Source organism: Polypterus senegalus, chromosome 6 (genome assembly GCF_016835505.1).
Source record: "Polypterus senegalus isolate Bchr_013 chromosome 6, ASM1683550v1, whole genome shotgun sequence".
In the NCBI taxonomy this organism is placed as follows: domain Eukaryota; kingdom Metazoa; phylum Chordata; class Cladistia; order Polypteriformes; family Polypteridae; genus Polypterus; species Polypterus senegalus.
This window is the reverse complement of record NC_053159.1, coordinates 106,180,770-106,202,205: the sequence shown is the minus strand read 5'-3', so window position 1 is coordinate 106,202,205 and position 21,436 is coordinate 106,180,770. Positions and strand designations below refer to the sequence as shown.

Below are 21,436 nucleotides of genomic sequence, written 5' to 3'. Positions count from 1 at the left end.
CATAGGCTATACCACACAATTCCAGAAAAGAATAAAGAGAATGGTTATGTATTTGCCTTCCTCAGTGTAGAGATCTGTAGAGCACCATCTGTTGGCTCACCATAGAAATGTACATAGTTGGTAAGTGAACTACACGGCTTTAGCACCATTTAGTCTCTACAAAATGCAAACAAACTTGAAAATAAAAAAAAGAAAATGGCCATTAGAATTTCAAAATCAGTTTAACTAAGTAGCATGTTTGAAGATAATACCTCTAACAGGCTTCGGGAGGTTAATTCTAATATGAGGATGATAGGTATAAGTGAAGAGCTATGAAACAAGCCCTTAAAAATGTTCAGCTCTGTAATGTAGCCTTCGAAATGGCATCCAGCAGAGACAGTAACACACCTCTCTGGCAGCAAGCAGGCCCTCTGCCATTGGGCCTCTGCCTTTCTATGATCATTAACTTATATGTTCAGCAGAAGAAATAAGCCAGAGGAAGAAAGTCACATTGTTATAAATAAAAAGCCATCCACTGGGAGAAAGAACACTGAGGAAGGCAGAGGTGGGCATTTTAGTGTCGCTCACAGCAAGCACCTCATTCAACAGTAAGCTAGTAACGAGTGTGCGATCAATCAGTCTGTTGTATAGCACACATTTCACAGTGAGCGCATCACAAGGCACTTAGGAAACAGCAAGGATATAAAGAGCATGGAAATGCTGACAAGTCACAAGGTGCCCAAAAACTCCCAATATTCTAACTGGACTTAAATGTGGAAACCACCATTGTATCCTCCTTAGAAGCCTATAAACACGCTTCACAAGAAGAAACATGAGGAGTGTTCGTAGGGTAGCCATGTAAAATGAATTGTGACTGGGCCAACAAGCCCAGCCTGAAGGAGAATTCACCTGTGGTTTTTATTTTTATTTCTCTCAAAGTAGGTATTAGAGATTTTCCTTTCACTGATTCTATCATTAATCCCATTTTGCTTTCATTTCTATTTTTCTCTCAAAACCATTTCATTCAGTACAGGGACACTTGGCCAGCAATGCTTATGGAACACACACATACAAGTGTGCTTCAGTCAGGCTGCAGCACATTTGAGGGCACCTCAGTTACTATGGTACAATCTGCCCAGTAAAGTACTCCTGTAGGCTGACCGTAGAGATTTTCCGCACAGCAGAGCAGAAGTGTTTGTTGGTTAGATGCTATTTTACATGATCTGGCAGGACGACGGCACCAAGCCAAGCGTGCTTAAAATCTGCCCTCCAGACCAAACCCTTCCATCATGCCATTCCAATAACAGAAGCTTTCCTTTATGCATATTTTATATATAAATATATACATACTATATATTATTATTATTATTATTATATATAAATATATACACACACACGTACATACACACACATCCCTTTTTTCTGGTTTCTTTTGAACAATTATACACTAAGACTTACAGTCTTAATAAAGAAATATGACAGAAACAGCACAACATTTGTAGAAAACGGCAAATTGCCTTGATAGTTCAGAAGGCACCAACTGTACAGCACAGCTACGTGTAAGTGACAAAGCAAAGCTGACTTTCTCTTTTTTAGTATAAAATCACAATGCAGGTTTAGTACAGTGAAGCTAAGAAAGCCAGCTGAATTGTGATTCTCGACATTTCTTGAGGGTCATGCATCTGCGTATCCATGTTCAATAGAAAATTCTACATTTGAAGGGACTTGAATGGACAGGAATCAATCAGTACTGAACTGGACTAAGCCATCTAGTTTTGAACCATAAATATTAAAAATGAAAACTAAAGTTGGCATAAATGTAGCCAGAAAATCCAATGTGTAGTTCAGTGCTGTCACACTTTTTAATACGTTCGTCATTATACTGGCAAACCTCTGTTAATATTTTCAGGTTCCAGTATTACTTTGTCTCATTGTACACAACAGTCAGCTCTCCCAGGGGGCTAACAGGTAAAAGTTATAAGATGACTGCACTAGTGAGTCTACACCTTTATTCTCTTTTGGCCTTAGCATTTTATTCCACCTACTGGAAATGTGAATATTTGCTGTAAACCAAAAGGACCAATCTTTAACATCACGACAAGCTGACGGCACGGGATCTTCATGTATAGTATATATGTAGATATCTGCCCATCACATTGGACAGCCAGATTTTAGTCCAGTATCAGATAGAACTTGTAAGTTTAAATAAAGAACTCACAGGATATTATGAAGAAACTATCAACTCTTTTGTTAGAAAGACATTCCAAAACAAAATGCAAACTGAACCAATAAACCAAAAATGGATTGTCCAGTCAATGCCTAATATAAATACTTCTTTGTTTCTTTTTCTAAAATAGTTTTCACTAAAATGCATAACCTCAGCTACTGAAAATTCACCAATGCAATAATTTGTGAAGAGTATACATGGATACAGAATTGTGGCTGTGACATCACCTGGTGCTGCAAATGGAACATGTGGCATAACAAAAGCAATTCACTGCACTTCCAAGATGGTCTTATTATGAAACTAACAAGGCCAAACATGTAAACCATGACACAAGTGACATAAAATTGTCATTCAAATACAGAATAATGTTCAAAAATTGCATTCAAAACACCACACACAAGAAACGCAGGACAAAAGAGAAGCAAAGCCTCAATCTTAAAGAGAAGTATTTTAATAGATGAAGTGAGCTCATGTCAAAATGTCAACCCTGTGCGATTACCTCTACTTTTAAATATTCATATTATCTTTGCTGTAACATGTACAGAGTACAGCAATATTCTTACAAAATGTGGTAATCAACAGGTAACACCCAAAAGGGTGCAAACGGGGTGTGGTTGGACGTCATCAGCAAGGCTCAAGCCAAACAATGGCTGCAGCAACTCAATTCACACTCCTTCCTCTTCTCCATTTTATTCCATGCAGGACTGAAGAACAGACCGGAGTTATTCACCCACAGTGTTCCAGGAATATGTTCTTACTTTCCTCTTCATACTTTACAATTGTGTCTCCCTAAATTGGACTGGTATGGATGTGGTTGCATCCCGTCCTACAACTGACACTACTTCAACAGACCCTGTGTGACCCTGACTTAAACTGAGTGTGTTTGATAATGGATGGATTGTGAACAGATATTTTAAGGTAAAGTGGGCATAGACTATGTGATTTTTGACACTGGAATGAGTTTACCAACTCATTGGTACTAACAGCTGATTGGTGGCAGGCATAAGCTATGTGATTTTACAGGTTCATGAAAGGTCATTGCAACATGCTCACATTAGACTGCATAGTAAATACACGATACCAACTCAGTTTGGCACTGTGGGACATGAAGTGATTTTTCACTGTATGCTTTTTTACAGCAGGCTAAATGTAGCTGAGCTCACAATCATCATTTGCTTGATTAGCCTGTATCTTATGATTAGCGTACTGCTTACTATTACTTACTACTAGCGTTACTTACAGTATGTTAAAAGTACAAACATGCAATGCAGGGATTTGTAGTTGATAGATAACAGCCCTTGGGATTTCCACTTTGAACGCTTGATCATGATATTATTTAGGAGAAACTAGGGGGCATCGCCTCCTGCTCGCTTAGCTTGCCAACCCCCAGGCCTACGCTACACCTCTTTGCAGTTCTGCCGCTCGTGTATGGGGATGTTGATGTACAATTTAAACAGATTGTTATTTTCTATGGAATTGTTACATGTGCATAATAGAACTAACTATTTTACATTACAGCAAGTAATTAACCATATTAAAAAATAATTAGAATAATTTGAGTTATTCGTTGCCTAATATTATTTTGTTCTGATTTTGCTTTGAAATTAACACACAAACTTTTTAAACTTACACTTTTACTGCAAAACTTCAGTATTCGAATATTTGAATTACATTTTCGTCAATATCGCATTGAATTTTGATTCTGTTTTTGGACTTTCATCTTGACAACGCAACATATAACTGCCCATGATTGAATTTTGTTTCTTTCTCTCTATTAAATAAAACAACTTTTTCGAATGTTTGGCTCTGAGATTTGTTAATTGTTTTTGCAAAAGCTATTCCAACAGGAAACTGTTAATGTTTTAATATGAATGGCTTATCAAGATCTCCTTTATTGTCTAATGTTATCCCCTGAAGATGTACTACATTACCTTTCTTGGATACATCCTTCTTTCTACAGTAATTGAAGCGAAGGAAGAACAGACGGTGTTAACGGTTGTTGATATTCTTCAGGATATCGTAAGTTGATGTTTTCATGTTCCGCACAATCACCACCAACTGTTTCAGCATAGTCAATCGATATGCATTTAACCAATTTGCAGTGTAACCGATCGGCATTTTTGGCGTTAATTTGTTTCACTTCATCATTTCTTAGTGCTAGGATTGCTCGTGTACTTATTTTTTCAGTTGATAACCCTTCGTGATGAAATTCTTCAATAAGATTTGGACATAATATTTCTTCTTTAATTGGGAACTTAAAGTGAGGAAAACGTTAAAATTTCTAAGAGAGATCAGGAACTGTGTCTGACAAAAGCATTCACACGAATGAGAGGTCAGAGTACCGTGTGCATGTTTGAATATGGTTGAGAGGAGGGTATGAGTTGAAAAAAATCTCATGGCCAAAGTCTCATCTCGCAGGACTTGAAAAAATCTCTTCAAAAAAAAGTCTTGTCTCGTTGCAGGATTTTTTTTAATAAATAGAGAGATATCATACTGTGGGCAGTTTCTTGTCACAACTCAACCAATTTGTCTGTGCAACCAAAAATATTTAGCAACTGTGCTAGCAACAGCATAAACACCAAGTGGATTCCTGATTGGTCAATGAGAATTGGAATGCAGCTTCGGCTTTAGGACCTCTTATACTAGACAAACTCAAACCAACAGCACGCAAATTCTTACGACGTATCAAAAAAACATGGGGAGTCTATAAGCCACTTGGATAAGGTCAGAACATACTGTACCTTCTACCTTCCAGATAGTGACCCTATGACCTCTAACAACTTTCATTTTGTGTCGATCTGATCTGACATACATTTGGGAGCTCTCATCCCGGGCAAAATATCACATAGTGTGTCAACTGCAAATAAATGAAAGGAGTAAATAAAAAGGCTGGAATATTCTTCTCTGTTCTGGAAAAGCTTAACCCAGCACTTCAGTAAAAAGCTGACTGTTGTAGCATTCCACTTTGGTTTAATTTCCCCGGTACATTATTTTGGGCCAAATGTATTATCAAAACCACTGATCTTACTGTTTTATACACTACATAGAACGCACACAGTGCATAATGGGTATCTACTGTATCCTCACATCACGTGAGAAGGCTTTTATTAGATTATAAGATGTTCAGGAATCAAACCCAAAACAGACTCTTCATTGTCACCTTTTATTACAGTAACCTGGACAATACAGCTAGTTCTATTTTCTGGTGCTCTTTCAAAGTGATAAAATCTTAACTCTTCTCACCTTTCTACACTCAGGCTACTACGAACCCACCAGATGGTCTTTATCTTCTAACCTCAAGCTACAAACTGCTTGAACCTCACAATGTAATCAGCAGCCATCGCTCCTTTCCGCAGATACATCACATTGCATTTGCCGTGACCTGGAGTCCTCAATGTGGTGCTACATTTTTTTCCTTCAACAAATGATTGCTCAGGAATATTATAATAGGCTCTTTCTGCCAGTGCAGCCTTGGACATGGCCCATCTATCACAATATACTCACACAGACAAAAGCAATATTATTATACGCTATTCCATAAAAGTTACCTACTTGACTGTTGCCTTTCTTACAGCTTCAATTTTCTAACACAATACAGCACGTCACCTTAGTGCGGTGAATCAAATTCATATTCATGTCCTTTATGTCATCTTGGTAGGGTGGGGATTGCTGCCGGCTGCCAAGAGTCAGGCCAGAGTTGGTGCGTGGGGATTTACAGCAGCAGTATTAGAATTTAGTGGGCTATGTTTAAAAAATAAAGTTTTCAATTTTTCATATTTTTACTGGCACTATAGCCAGCATTTGTTCCTGCCTTGCACCCAACACTGCCAGTATAGGCTCTGGGCCCTTAAGTGGATTAGTCAGATTCAGTATATCAATTGAAGGATGCAGTGGCATCCTAATATAAATAACAGACTGAATAAAGGCAAAAATGACATTTTTTATGCTAGCTAAAGTCAGGTCATTTATATGAATCTTTTTGTAGAAGAGGTCATCATGTGTTACAAATGAAATGTGGTTTATCAGTTCTCCTCTTCTTAACATTTCTTTTTTTTCCTTCAAATCTTGGTCATGATCATCCTCCACACTAACGCATCGACAAGATGACAACATCTGTTTTGTCTCTTCTTGCCCAAACACAGCTTGACTCTATTGGCCAGAACCTTCCAGCAAGCAGAAATGCAAGACCCCTCACCCCCACCTTGTAGTAATCTCCCACTAGCCTTCAATATCAGGGGATTACCAGCTGAGACGTGATGAGGTGACGGATGTCAAGACAGCATGGCACGCTTCGCTGTGCCTGACTGGACAGGCCCAGTCTGTTCCCTGAGATAAAATATTCTAAAGTATTAGTTCAAGAATTGCATCTTCTTTTTGCCTTTCTTTTAGGCTGTCATACCTCTCAAAACAGACCACACTCTATAAATGTGATGAAAACAAAGAAAATGTGCTTGTGTCCTGCCCTCAGAATCCCTGCTGTGTGGATTATCCATTGACCACACATAGTAAGACTGAACGGTAGGCCTGGCTGAGGCTGTCACATTGGCTCACAGCTCCAGAGGTTCAAGTTCAATTTCCACACAGTCACTGCCTGCCTGTTTCTCCAAGCTGATTAAGTTAATGGAGCATCTTTAAGTTAAGTGTATTTGAGTGAGCCAGCCTTGTGATGCATAGGCACCTTGTCCAGGGTTGGTTCCTCCCTTGCTCCCAGTTTTGTTAGGATAGACACTGACCCCTGTGACCCTGATTTGAATGAATGTTCTGTTACATCGGCATGTGTTTTCCATGGAAATGTCAGGGTTTACAAAATAAATCTTAACAGGAGAACATATGTATATTTTACGGCAACTCTGACCCATCCATTTTGAAGAAACTGAGAAATTACAACACCATCGATAAAGTAGGGAAATGCGTGTAGTAATTAATATCTCTGTGCATTTACATGAAAAGCATTTAAAACACTCAAACTCCAGTCCTGAAAGGACTCAGTGGCTGCAGGTTTTCATTCTAACCAGTTTATTAATTGGTGACCAGTTTTTGCTGCTAATTAATTCCTTTTCCTTTCATTTTAATTGACTTGTTTTTTTTAGATTTGTTCCCCTGAATTTCTTCATCATTCCTCTGAATTGCTTCATTTCTTTCCTTACATGGTACCCAAACTCCAACCAATTTCACTCCAACCAGCTGCTTAATGAGGTGCCGATTCTTTTCGTTAATTAAACTTGTTCTTTAATTCCATGGCTTTTTGCTGCTCTCATTGTGCAATACCAGACATTTCCAAAATTGTACCATTAAAATGTTTTGAGGACCTGAGCAGATCAGCATTCCTAAGACTTTAACCTTTCTTGATTTTCAGATATTGTATGATGGACACAGTTTGCTGGTCATGTTGTGGCTCATTTTATATCTCATTATTGTTTGACTGCTAATTAAGGACAAAGAAACAATTGAGCGGTCTGGGTCTTCAAGAGCAAGTCAATTAAAATTAATTCAAAAGAAGTTAATTAACAGTAAAAACAGGTCACTAATAAAGAAAAGGTTTAAAATGAAAACCTGCAGCCATTGCAGCCCTCCAGGACCGAAGACTGAGATCACCAATTTAAAACCTCAATAGGTTGAAATCAACATACAGATTTATTTTAGTTTACTTTTATGAGGGCCAATGCTGCTTATTTGCACTGAAGCACTTAACATGGGTTTTCCTCAGTTTATATTGGCTACCTCTTGTAACTTCTTAGGATTAGAAACCAATGCAATTCCTTGTTGTTGGTAACTGCATTAAGTAAAACAGCAGGTGTGATTCATAGTCCTGGGTGGAGTATAATGCCCTCCAGCCCGTGCCAAGGGATGCACTATGCTACTAAAATAAATCTCTAATAAATGGTTGCTTTTTTTCTCAGAATTTTTAAGGATACCGCTAACTTATATTTATATGTAAATAATCAGAGTATATCCATCCAACCATTTCCCAACCCGCTGAATCCGAACACAGGGTCACAGGGGGTCTGCTGGAGCCAATCCCAGCCAACACAGGGCACAAGGCAGGAACCAATCCCAGGCAGGGTGTCAACCCACCGCAGGACACACACAAACACACCCGGGCCAATTTAGAATCACTAATCCACCTAACCTGCATGTCTTTGGACTGTGGGAAGAAACCAGAGCAGGCACAGGGAGAACATGCAAACTCCACGCAGGGAGGACCCGGGAAGCGAACCTGGGTCTCCAAACTGCGAAGCAGCAGTGCTACCCACTGCGTCACCATGCCGCCCTAATCAGAGTATATGATAATTTAATTTCTACCTAGTTGTTCTTGCAAAAAGCAAAGAAACATTCTCTATAAATTACGAATTAGTCTACTGTTTTAAATTTAGCTTGAGAGAGGTCACTTCAATAGCTATAGTTTGCATACAATATTTCCCTCATTTACATGTCAGATAGTTGCTTCTGTTGGCAAAACAGATCATTTTTTAAATGATAGCAAAGTCGCGCGCACGCTTGTCTTGAATGCTTGAATGCGCTCTCTTGATTGGAGGAAACCTTTGTCACACACACCACTGTGGCATCCTGTGGCATAGGATGAAAATAAAAAATTAATAATGCTCCAGAATTTCCATTAATCCATCCATTTTTTAACCCACTTATTCAGAACAGGAAAGCTAGAGCTTAATTTATATCGGCAGTACAACTGGTGGATTATGGCCTACCCAGGACAACTTCCTCAACCCCTGCTGACAATCGTGCTTGATTAATCAAAGGGGGACGGGAACTCCATTTGCTGCTAGCTCAGACGAAGATAGGTAGGCCACGCTAAATTCACAGAGGGGGAACGGGGGTCTCGTGACAACACAAAGGTTGGGAATCACTGGTATACAGTATGCTATTCATTGTAACAGCAATCATGCCATAGCTGGTGCCAGCTAATAGTGGCTACCTGCTCAGACACTGGTTCCCTGACCCCCAAAGTGCAGAGGAGAGGCTCAGTTGTGGAGCGCACCACAGAACTCCTCAAATGCAGGTTCCAGTGTCTGGATGCGTCCGGTCCGAGGGGCTTCTTTACCAGCCAAACAAGGTAGGCAACATTGTAACTGCATATATATGACGTTCATTAGCATAGTCCTTATATGGTTGTTTCAGGGTGACCGGGATTTTTGGTGCATTCATATACACCAAATGTGCAAGATGGTTGTGATTATAAACAGTACATTGCATAGACATGTGTGTTTCGTACAATTCAGATTTTATAAATGAGACCCTTGGCCTTTTGTCACCGCAGCTCAATTCCAGTTTTATCATTTGGATATGACACACACTCAATGTTTTTATAGATGTGTCAGTAGCAAAAAAACAAACAACACATGGAACTGGAACTTGTAGTATGCATCACTAAATCCGGTATGTAACTTGACTGCGACCTGGGTTTGAACACTTGGATTGGGATTGTCTAGAAATTTAAACTCCATGGTTAATTTTACAGCCCTCTTTATGAAATCTTTAGATCTTTTCGTTTAAAAGAGTAATAACTGTAATACCTCAGCATATCACTGGATACAAAGCAATAAACATTTGGTGCTACTACCACCAGCCAATACAGCCTAATTGCTATGTGTTTTCTGGTGGAACTATCATCTGTTTTACTGAAAATGTCTTGCGGACAGACATTGTCATAAATAATCAAAGATCCCCTTCAACATTCTGAAACTGTCAAACCACCATTTTGTACCAAAACCCTCCCACATCTCATCCCCATCACTACTGTGATATAATTGTGCTCAAACCAACAGCTACAATCTTTCATTTTCTACTTCTCTTCTTTGCCATCTTGAGGTGACGAATGTGCTGACAACCTGCGCTAAAAAAAGTATGAAGGAGTGCAGCAGGCAACATGCTGTTGGTGTTCATGGTGGTCCTAATAACAAATCTGTCCTTATCAAGTAAGTGAGGCACACTGTGGACAGATGTCTGTACACACTCAGATCAGGTGTAGATTGCTTGTAAAAGTTGTTTGAACAGACAAAGAAAAAAATCGGATATGAGGTAAAAATTGGAATTGAGTACTTGCAGTGGCCATACTGAGTTGCAATAGTGCATCAAAATTTCAGGAAGCGTCAGTGAAAACTAAGTAAAAATAAAACGGGACACACACATAGTCTGCCTTATGGTGGTCGTATCTTTGTGGTTAAGGTGTTGGAATATAAACCAGAAAGTTGCCAGCTAAATCTTGTAACAGAGGATCAATTTTCCTTTATGATAAAGCACCTTTGGGTGGTCATCAACTTATTTAAGAGGTCATTTATTAAAAATGAGGCGCAGTTCGGGTTTAGCAATGGAGTGAAATTTTACTTGAAGTTCATATGACACTCCTATCTGGGGATGGCCGTCACAGTAATCCCGGCCTGGTAAGAGTGGGTGTGTGTGAGCGTGCCCTGGCATCACTTCTTGCACTCAAAGATGCTGTGGTAGGCACTGGCACAACATGAACAGGTTAGAAAATGAATAGATGGTGCTATAAGCGGAACTGCCTCCTCAGCTGAGCCATAGCACTGCTGTTTCTAGTTTCACAGTGAAGACCTTTTCATGGATTGTAAGAGCCAAGCTTACAACAATAGAGGATGGCTTATAAAGATGTGGCTAGATAGATAGATAGATAGATAGATAGATAGATAGATAGATAGATAGATAGATAGATAGATAGATAGATAGATAGATAGATAGATAGATAGATAGATAGATACTTTATTAATCCCAAGGGGAAATTCACATACTCCAGCAGCAGCATACTGATAAAAACAATATTAAATTAAAGAGTAATAAAAATGCAGGTAAAACAGACAATAAGTTTGTATAATGTTAACATTTACCCCAGATAGTGTAGGGGAGGAATGATCTCCTCAGTCTGTCAGTGGAGCAGGACAGTGACAACAGTCTGTCGCTGAAGCTGCTCCTCTGTCAGGAGATGATCCTGTTCAGTGGATGCAGTAGATTCTCCATGATTAACAGGAGCCTGCTCAGCGCCCGTCGCTCTGCCACGGATATCAAACTGTCCAGCTCCATGCCTACAATAGAGCCTGCCTTCCTCACCAGTTTGTCCAGGTTTGAGGTGTCCTTTTTCTTTATGCTGCCTCCCCAGCACACCACCATGTAGAAGAGGGCGCTCACCACAACCATCTGATAGAACATCTGCAGCATCTTATTGCAGATATTGAAAGACGCCAATCTTCTAAGGAAGTATAGTCAGCTCTGTCCTCTCTTGCACAGAACATCAGTGTTGACAGTCCAGTCCAATTTATCATCCAGCTGCACTTCCAGGTATTTACAGGTCTGTACCCTCTGCATAAAGTCACCTCTGATGATCACGGGGTCCATGAGGGGCCTGATCCTCCTAAAATCCATCACCAGCTCCTTGGTTTTGCTGGTGTTCAGTTGTAGGTGGTTTGAGTCGCACCATTTAAAAAAGTCCTTGATTAGGTTCCTATACTCCTCCTCCTGCCCACTCCTGATGCAGCCCACGATAGCAGTGTCGTCAGTGAACTTTTGCACGTGGCAGGACTCCGAGTTGTAAATAAAAATAACATAAAAGCAGAATGCAGCCTGGTGGCAACACCCCATTCTGGCAGGAAGAGTCCTCATTTAGATAAGACAAGTTATTAAATGTTACCAATGCTATTGTCGTTATCATCACCACTTTTCCTTTTTTCTTCTCAGTCGTCATAGTCAATTGTCAATGTTTAATTATTTCAAAAGTCAAAAATTACATAAGTCAAAAACATCACCCCTTTGTCCAGATAAAAATTATTTCCTAAAGTAGATTTTCCTTTGACACAGCTCATCCCTTGTTGTCAATTTTGTTCTGGTACCATAATGAAAAAGAAAAAAAAATGCCAGTGAATCCATTCATGCCACACAGCGTTAAAGCAGTTGATTGCTGCAGTGCAGGGTGACAGCTCGCTTCTTGGCTAAGCTTTTTGCCAAATTGAGAATTTGTTCAAATTTTCATCAGTTCCCATCTCGACAAAGCAAGTGCTAGGCAGCAGGGGGCACAGAGGTGACCACACACAGGCTGAGGCCTGCCTGCTAAGTGTAGCCATCTGCCTGGACTCAGCAGGTACTAATGTTTCCAGAAGAGTCTCTGGGGAGAGTAAATGAGCGAGCTTTCCGAGGCCCCGAAGTTAACACACACCGGTGCTCTTGCAGCTCGTATCTTTTCACATTGACTAGGGGAATGTACTGGCCATGTCCCGGCTATTCAGAACTCTTTTTCCATGTCATTATGAAATGCAAATAGGAGCTGCAGCGCTCCTGAGATGTGTATTCGGCAGCCTTACACAGAGGATCAGAGAATTAGCTCCAGCAGCTTTGAATGATTCTGGGCAGAATTATCAGGTACATGTTGAAGTGTCAAGGCGTTAATTCACTGCCATCACGGCCTGACAAGTGCAAACAGGAAGCCTGCTTACAGGGTCCCGCTGCTTTTAAACTGGCCCCCATCTAATAATCCGCAATGAAACGCTAAGCTGATGAGGTGACAGCACCAAGGCACCGTGTATATTTTACTCTCTGCAAGCTTCAACAGTGCACGGGTAGACTGATCTTAAAATGGAAATAATAATAAAACGAAATGGTAACAACAGAGAGTCCACGTCTTTCACTGGCACTACATAATTACAACTCTAATAGCATCAAAGGAAAATGTGAGAGGTTAGTGTCTTTATAAATATGACTTATATTCAGTCCTCACTGTGGTCTCATGCTGTGAGTTTGTTGTTTTAATTGGCCTGTAATTTGGAGCACACAATAAGAGCCGCCTAGGAGCTTCCATTACCCGCTTTTGCTAAAGAACACTGTCTTACTGGTACAAGTAAATAGATGGTTGTGTGCACCCCAGTGGTGTCTGGGTTTATTGTGCTCTGCTCAGCTGTACATTTGAGAGAAAATCACTGACAAATGACACAGAGCATGATTCATACGCACAATCAGCCAGAAAACAGAGGAGATGGGTGTTGGGTACATTGTAAGGCGATCTTCTGTATTGTGTGCCATACACAGCCAGTATAAATATGAAGTAATGTGCCCGTCTTAAATGACAGGCATTCCTGCATATGCAGTGTGTTGTGCAGTGTAGACATCCACCCATGTATATGTTTTCAAATCAGCTTTATTCGTTTCAGGGTGGATGGAGAGATGGAAGCAGTTTGCAGCAACATCATGCCCAAGGCAAGAATCAACCCTGATACGGGTGACAATCCACTGCAGGGCACAGTCACTTGTAAAGTGGGCAAAGTCTTGGAGTGCAGAGATCGGGCCAGCAATTGAACCCAGAAGCTGTGATGCTGTAGACTTTTACAAAGAAATTCACCAGTTTTGTAGTGTCCATATGCAAGACTGTGAATCCTCACACTTTCTTAAATATGTGGCCTCCATTACATTGCTATAATGTTAATTTAGTTGACACTGCAACACAGTTGCTTACGTTTTTCTACTGGCAGATTAAGGGTCACAAAAATGGCTTTGGTGGGACATTTCGTACACCACCTTCTAGATGTGTGTACCTGTAGCAGTTACTCACACTCTTCCTTTTGATCCTCCAGAGCTTTTCAGGTACCCCAGTGAACAACATGTCTCCTCGGTGCTGGGTGTAATTTCAGTTGAAGCTTTGGACTTTTAAAGACAACAATGGGTGAAGTGTACAAAGACTTAGGAAGAGGTGTCAGGACATTGGTCAAAGACTAAATAATCGACTGTGGCTGGCATGCCTTCTTTTATGATATCAGAAATTTGGACTGGAAGTCATATTAAAATTGACATTGCTTAGCAAATGAGCACATCTGCAGTTAGAGCATCACAGAGAACTGAACCAATAACATTGTGGCTGACATGCCAAGGCTTTAGTCCCTAAGTTACACTGCCTCTTATCTATCAAAGGAACTGAGGCGATCTTCAAATGAGCAAGCTTCTAATTATCGATACCAACGACAAGCACATATGAATTGAAAATGAAACATTTTATAACCTCACTCTGCCTAATTAGGGGGCCGCAGGAAGCTCAAACTGTACAAGACATAGGATCAGAATGAACTCAGGGCTGGACATCAGCTTCACTCACAACAGGTCAATTTAACTATTGCACCTTTCTTTAAGAGTAGCATGCGGACACAGGAAGAGCATGAAAACCTGGCCCACAAAGCACCTCTCTGTATTCATTCATTTTCTCAGTCTCTGTATTCATTCATTTACTCAAACTATTTACTTCAATACATTGGCAGAGCAGCCTGAGCTTCAACCTCAACTAGAAATCAGCCTTGAATGAGACACCAGTCTGTTACAGGACACACCTGAGTGCATACAGAACCTGTTTAGGATCACCAACTAACCTAAATGGCACATCTTTATGATGATGACAGAAAATGGAATACTTTTAGGAAATTCACACAGAGACAGTGAGAACATACTGTGGACTATGGCCGGCCAGTCATCCCGGCCAATACCCCCAGGCTGCCAGGTGGAGCCCTCCCTGCAGCATGGAAGTGCCCCGAATGCCAACAGGGAATTATGGACAATGGAGTTTTCATTTACAGCCCTGCTGGATACTACAGGGGCCAACAGAGGACCCTGCAGGGAGGCCCACAGTCTCTTACGTGTCCTATAACCCGGAAGTACGTCTGAATCACAGTGACAGGAGGAATGACGTACTTCCGGGATGAAAAGAAGTTTTCATCTGACCCGGAAGTGCTAGGAAGTCACATGGACAGGGGTTCAGAAGCACTTCCGGGTCATGGACTATAAAAGACTGGGAAAGATACCAGACGACGAGCTGAGCTGGGTGGAAGGGTGGCAACACGTCTGGGAGTGGAGGATTGTTTATTGAGAATTGTATTGATTACTGAATGAGTATTGTGGAGTGGAGGGTGCTTTCTGCACTGTGTAGTTTAAATAAAGTCAATTATTGAACTTTTACCTGGTGTCTGGCATCTAGTCTGAGGGGTCAAGGGGACGACAGCGCCCTCTATCTGTCACAATACAAATTCCCCAAGATAGTGATGAAGCTGGAATTTAAGCTGAGGATTAAGGAGCTGTAAGGCCGCAGTGCCCCATTAAGGTCCGATTATGTTATAAACTCAGATATCCTAAAATACATTTTTAGTAGCTTTATACCATAATTTATAGCATACAATTCTCAATCCTATTTGGGGAGGTGATGAGGTTTGAGACATTAACCAGCATGGGACAGGGCCCCAGTCCATTGCAGAGCTTCATACCACATCTATTAAAGAATAAAACATATCTGGAATCTAAAAAGTATTCCATTTAAAACTCAAATGGCTTAACTTGTGTTATGGTCATTACAATATAACCAAGACACTGAAACATTTCCGTTATCGTGCATGATGTAAGATCAAGTGTTTTCAGTTCTGCTGTGTCGGAGCTCTTCTATCAACACATATTTGTACATTTACTCACACATTATGCACAAGCTTCTCTAACCATGTTTGTTTGTTTCGAGCACACAAACGGTGCGTTGCTTGCATGGTTGTACAGAATTTCATAACACTAGCAATATCGTCTTCTTTATTTTAATCCAATCTCTTCTGTCAGCAAATGTTTATATTTAAACTCACACACAGCCCCCTAGTATATGAGCGGCTCTAGACCTGCCTTTTTATTACAAGCCTCCAAGAGTGCAGTATTAGGATCATCTTAGTAATGCGCAGTACTTCAATGTGAGACGATTGTGTGTAACAGTGTGCTTTAAGACAAGCATGAATTAAACCTTTTATTACAAAGCCAGCAAAGTAAGAGTCCTCGAAAGCATACATTTTATTGACATAACACGGCATTGTAAACCAATATATTGTGAATCAGTCCTACTGTAAGCAACTGTGTACTTTAATTACAATTTAACAGGAGTATTGTAACAAAAACATTTACTTCTAAAGGCTCTCAACCCCAGCTGGTTATTAAAGCAGCGACTGGCTATTTATTACTTTATGCTGTCTCCTTTGTCTACAGTAAATACAATCATGGTACAGCCTGTATTTTCAATAACAAAGCAGCATGCTCTAGTTTCGAGGCAGAGGATTGGAATTTACTTAATAGGACTCAGCATACAATATAGGACACACTCTTTCACGAAGAGCATAATATTCGGCTGCCACAAAAACAAAATTAAGAGCAATGTTGCACATTCATGTTCAGTAACAATGCTGCTCACATCATTGCTCACACAGATCTGATTTGTTTTGTAATGTGTACAATGGTGCAAGCATTATGGGCTTTCTCTTATTAAAAATATCTCCCTATTGCAAGCTAAACAAGACCAGCAGAATAAGCACATGGGATGCATTTTTTACACTATTACATCTTAATACGCTTCGGTACCAACACCAAGACTTTGAACTAAGCAAATCTTTAAAGTACAAGGAAGAGCATCTGTCTGGCATAACTGGAAATGAACAGCACACGTTACAGTTATTCAAATGATCTGCAGGTAGCCGGCATAAAAACATTTTAAAATATTTTGGAGTTAATCAGGACACGGCAAGTAAGATGCTTTGTTAAGATTTTTTTTTTTATTTGCACAAAGCTGTTCTACATTATTTTTCTACTGCAACCAAGCTGCTGTGTTTGTTATGTCAAGCTTGCATTAATAAGATAAGTCTAGCCAACAATCTGGAGAGGCACCATCCTGGGATATGAATCGTATTCACCCGGCGCTAAACGTCAGACAGCTGAACTGCTTTAGTCTGACACCTTGATGCAGATTCTTAGGAAGGTTGTTGCAATGTCTCGACAAACACATTTAGAGGTCTGAAAAACAAAAAATCACCTGAGCATAAAAAAGTTGATGTCTCCCATATCATATCTGTTAAGAATCCTATGTTTCCTGAAGTCATCAGAATAGAGATGAAACACTTATTTAAATTGCAAAATTGAAATTACAGTCATATCAAAGTCCTGTTTTGCCTCACAGGGCTGTCACTTTTTAGCGAATCTAATTTTCTTTCTGCGTATGTCAGCATTTGACAGGAGGTCGAAACGCGGAGAGCGATCGGTATTTTTTTTTACCAAGGTTAGTGAAGGAATGGAGAGAAACAAAACAAAAAGCGAATGAAAATAGACACTTGAGCATACAATGCACTCCTCTCATCCATCCACCTTCACATTCTCTTGTGACTAAAACCACAGGTCCCACTTTCATGATAAGATAAACTAAATGATATTTATATCAATGGAGTATTTTGGAAAACACAACAGGATTTTGAAGGCCACTGTAGCCAAATGATGTAAAATATGCTTGAATCTGTTAGGAAAAGTACCGTGTACTGTAATTCTTAAAAGCTTCACTAAACATTTTATGACACAGCAGATAGCCTTTTCAAAATCTCATTTTAGAACAACAATTCACAAATCCATATAACTGCAGGATTGATTTAGGGTCTCTCTTAAGATGAAGCAGCATTTTGAATTCTAGCACCACTGGTATCAAGTGCTGCAATGAAACTTCACAAATAATCAGTGCTTAAATAAGAATAACATTAAACCCAAATTAGCAGTTTGTCAAAAAAATGATTATATATATATATATATATATATATATATATATATATATATATATATATATATATATATATATATATTTAATATACACACATATACACATAATGTAAAATATATATATAACATAAAATACACAACACATGTAGATCTGCCAAATGAAATATACAAGTAAATGTAAAAGAGTCTAAACGGTATAGAATTACACATACTGTACCAGTCAAAATTGCCTGTGCTCCATTAACTGTTATTGTGTTATAATATCTCTTAAATGTGTGACAACAGTTTTTTGGTGTATGCACTTTAGAGAGTTTAGAGGCTTAGCTTGGTGAATGTGCTGTGTACACTTCAGACCGAGGAACGTCCACCATTGTGACTATACATTCAGAGTCACTTCAGAAATGCATAAAAGAGTTAAACTGCCACAATTTGAGCAGGTACATCTGTCACATATAAAGTGGCACAGAGTAACCACAAATAAAAGAAAGGATTACTTCGCTGTATACACTTTGGATTTTTTTAAATTATCAATTTCTGAAAATTGATTTATTCAATGTGGCATTTCCTTGAAATGTATTATTAATATTTATTTAGCAAATGCTTTTATCCAAGGCGACTTACAGAGGAAAAGATCTTTGCTGTTGTTTGAAGAATCACATTATTGAGCGCTTTTTTCATATACTGCTTTCTGATATTGGAAGGGGTGAGAGGTGTTATGTTTTCTTATTAGTTTGATGGGTTTATTTATTTACTTATCTTTTTATTTATTTTCTTTGTCTGCAATACAATGCTTGCACTGTTGTACTGCTCACGTAAAAGTATAATTCACCGAACTGTGTTATTGTATGTGTTGTGTTCTCCTAAATACAATTACATTTAGTATAGGATCAAAATACATTTTTTAACTTGATTTGAGAAAACCATACCAAAGGTCATATTTCTATTTCAGGAATTTCTGTCTTTTTAATATATGCGATTTGCAAACATCAGTACCCTTATAATAAAAGGGCAGGAATACGATTTAAAGCAAATCTGTTGCCGCTTTTGGCACGATACTTGATTGGACGCGGCCAAAACTAAAAGATATCGCAGAGACAGAAATTCACTATTTAGAAGACCAAGTGTTCCTTTGAAACATTACGTATTTCTTTAACAGTTATGTTAATATTAATTACACATTACACATCTAACAATTCAAGTGCTCTTTCCAAAGAAGCAACTGCTAGATTTTTTTTTTTTTTAGGTTTGTATGTGTCCCGTTTCCCTTAGAAACGGCAAACCGTAGACCGCTCAAGCATAAATATTTTTTTTATAGATAGATAGATAGATAGATAGATAGATAGATAGATAGATAGATAGATAGATAGATAGATAGATAGATAGATAACAGCTATTATGCCTAAATATTACCCGATTCTACATTGTAGACCTCTTTTGCGTGGTAATAGCTAAATATTTTTAAAAGAAAAACGCGAGGTAAATACACATTACAAAACATCAGCAAGCGTTGTTTAATGCAAAAATAGCACTAACCCCCCCTTCCCCCAAGAATTTTTTTTTTCAGGAGAAAATAATTTCCTGTTGGGAACAGTTTACTTTTGCTAAAGTTCCGAAAACATTTTCGAATTAATTCTTTTGAGTTATGTACCTTGAAACATAACTCACCTTACCTGTTGTACTCGCTTGACAGAAGTTTGTAAAAGTTTACCACTTTCTGGATCACGAATACATTCATGGCATCGCGTAACTGCAAGGTAAAAACAGGACACTCTCCTAGACACGCAGTACTTTCATTTATTTTTATTCAAAGGAAACGGAGTTGGTCTCAGGCTAAAGCAAATAGATGCTTACATTTCTTTATTTACAACTGTTAAGTGGTATTCGTGTAGAATAAAACGAGATTACTGAAATGAATTCACTACTGGCGGCCCTGGAGGCTTCTTTATTACGAGGGAAATTAATAAAGCAACACAGCGAGTCACTTTCTCCTGCCGAATACTCCTGTTTAAATTAATTCGCTGTCGCTACTCTCGCAAACAATACATCTTCTCGTGTTTAAGTGGTATAAACTCCGAAGGCAAAAAAAACAAAAAACGACAGGACTGCAGGCAAGCCCCAACACCTTATGTTCTAATCCGCGATTTAGCAACACCAACCTGGCCTTCCCTCCAGCTGTCAAGTCACTTATCTTAGTAAACATGTTCATCGTTAAAATACAGCGGCAAAAATTTAAATGAAGATCTTACCTTTCCCGGCAATCCTAGACAGAAACAGCATTACAGTGTACATGCCAAGTCCATATTCTCTCTTGGTGCACATGTCTGCTGTTGGAGAGCTCCGTCAATGAGGCTACTGCTTAAAATACTTTTGTGACAAAGCGCGAACGGAGACGACTAGCTGGGAGATGTAAGAACAGCCCAAGGACAGTGCGAGCAAATCCAGTCTGGGTTTGATGATAATCTGTCAATGTGCTCTGATGTAGCTGAAGTCAGCTGCGCGGAGCCGAGCTGCTTGATTTGAAAGCAGTGCTTCGCAGTAAACACCCGACTCTCGCCGTGCGCTGTTTCAGCACTGAAGAGAAGAGCGGAGTCCTTCAGCACCACGAGTGGACAGCTCCGCCCGTAAGTACCGCTACAGAGCGCAATAGAAAAAAATAAAGACGCGTCCGAGCGCCGCTTCAGGATTTGGGAGAGAAGCGCGCCTGCCGTAAACACCGTCAGAGGACGTATTAAAAATGCACTTTATCGGTACGTCGCTTCCAGAAAGAGGTTAAAATAGCTGTTCTCGTAATGAAGGCTACAATGTGCACTTCTAATCCCAGTATTCTTTAACACCAATGTTTGACACTTTTGAAAGTATCTTGGCTCCAGGAAAACAATACAGTAAATTAAAACCATTGTTATGTCCTTGCAATTAAAATAAAATTAAATTCAATACTGAAAACTGAGTGATCGCCTCTGGGTTCCGCTTAGACACTTAAAATCAATGAGCGCCCGTAAATACTGCCGTGGAGCGCACTCTCAAACATCTCACTAAAGCTCTCGCAGCGGCTCTCTTACACTCCATAGAGAATAGCGCCTCCAGTAAAAAGTGTCAAGAACACGGAGGATGAAGTTTAACAAAGAGAAAGGATTACAAAGGACGTGAATAATGATGTATGTCTTACGTATTTGAAGAATGTTTAAATTCAAAGTAATACACGTGAACACCAAAGCTGTATAAATTAGAGGTAACAAATACCGCTGATAAAATTAAGTCTATTGTATTAAAGGCATCAAATATTTTAAAATAACTGTACTCATTTCATAAAGTGATATAAAAGTAACAAATATGAATTTAAGTTTAAAATCCACGCTATTGCAATATAGTATAAATTCAATTCGTTAGATATTGTAAAATCACTGCAATAAATAGTTCTTAAATGTCTTTAAAATGTCTGTCTCAGAAAATCATCCTTTGATGCAATTATTTCTTTCTTTTTACTTATGAATATATATATATATATATACACTGTATATATATATCAATATTATATGTGATTTATGGCTAAGTAGGTGAAAATGCCTTTTTTAAAATCTTCAAAAGATTTTAAAAAGGACAGTTGTCTTTCTGCAAAATGTAGAAGTAGCAGGCAAGGGTTAATTTTAAGACGTCTGCAAAAGTGAGCTACAGGAGAAG

At 39.2% G+C, this 21,436-nt stretch overlaps 1 protein-coding gene across 4 annotated transcripts in view; it reads right to left on the bottom strand.

The window, feature by feature from the left end:
• sez6b (seizure related 6 homolog b) overlaps positions 1-20,347 on the bottom strand; it is a 618,004-nt gene extending 597,657 nt beyond the window's left edge. For all 4 annotated transcript variants that reach the window (XM_039756704.1, XM_039756707.1, XM_039756705.1 and 1 more), the window contains exon 1: positions 20,005-20,347. In XM_039756704.1, coding sequence (XP_039612638.1) covers positions 20,005-20,077 — 73 coding nt within the window. In that variant the 5' untranslated portion in view covers positions 20,078-20,347. The remainder of the gene's footprint in view (positions 1-20,004) is intronic.
• Between the last annotated feature and the right edge of the window lie 1,089 nt (positions 20,348-21,436).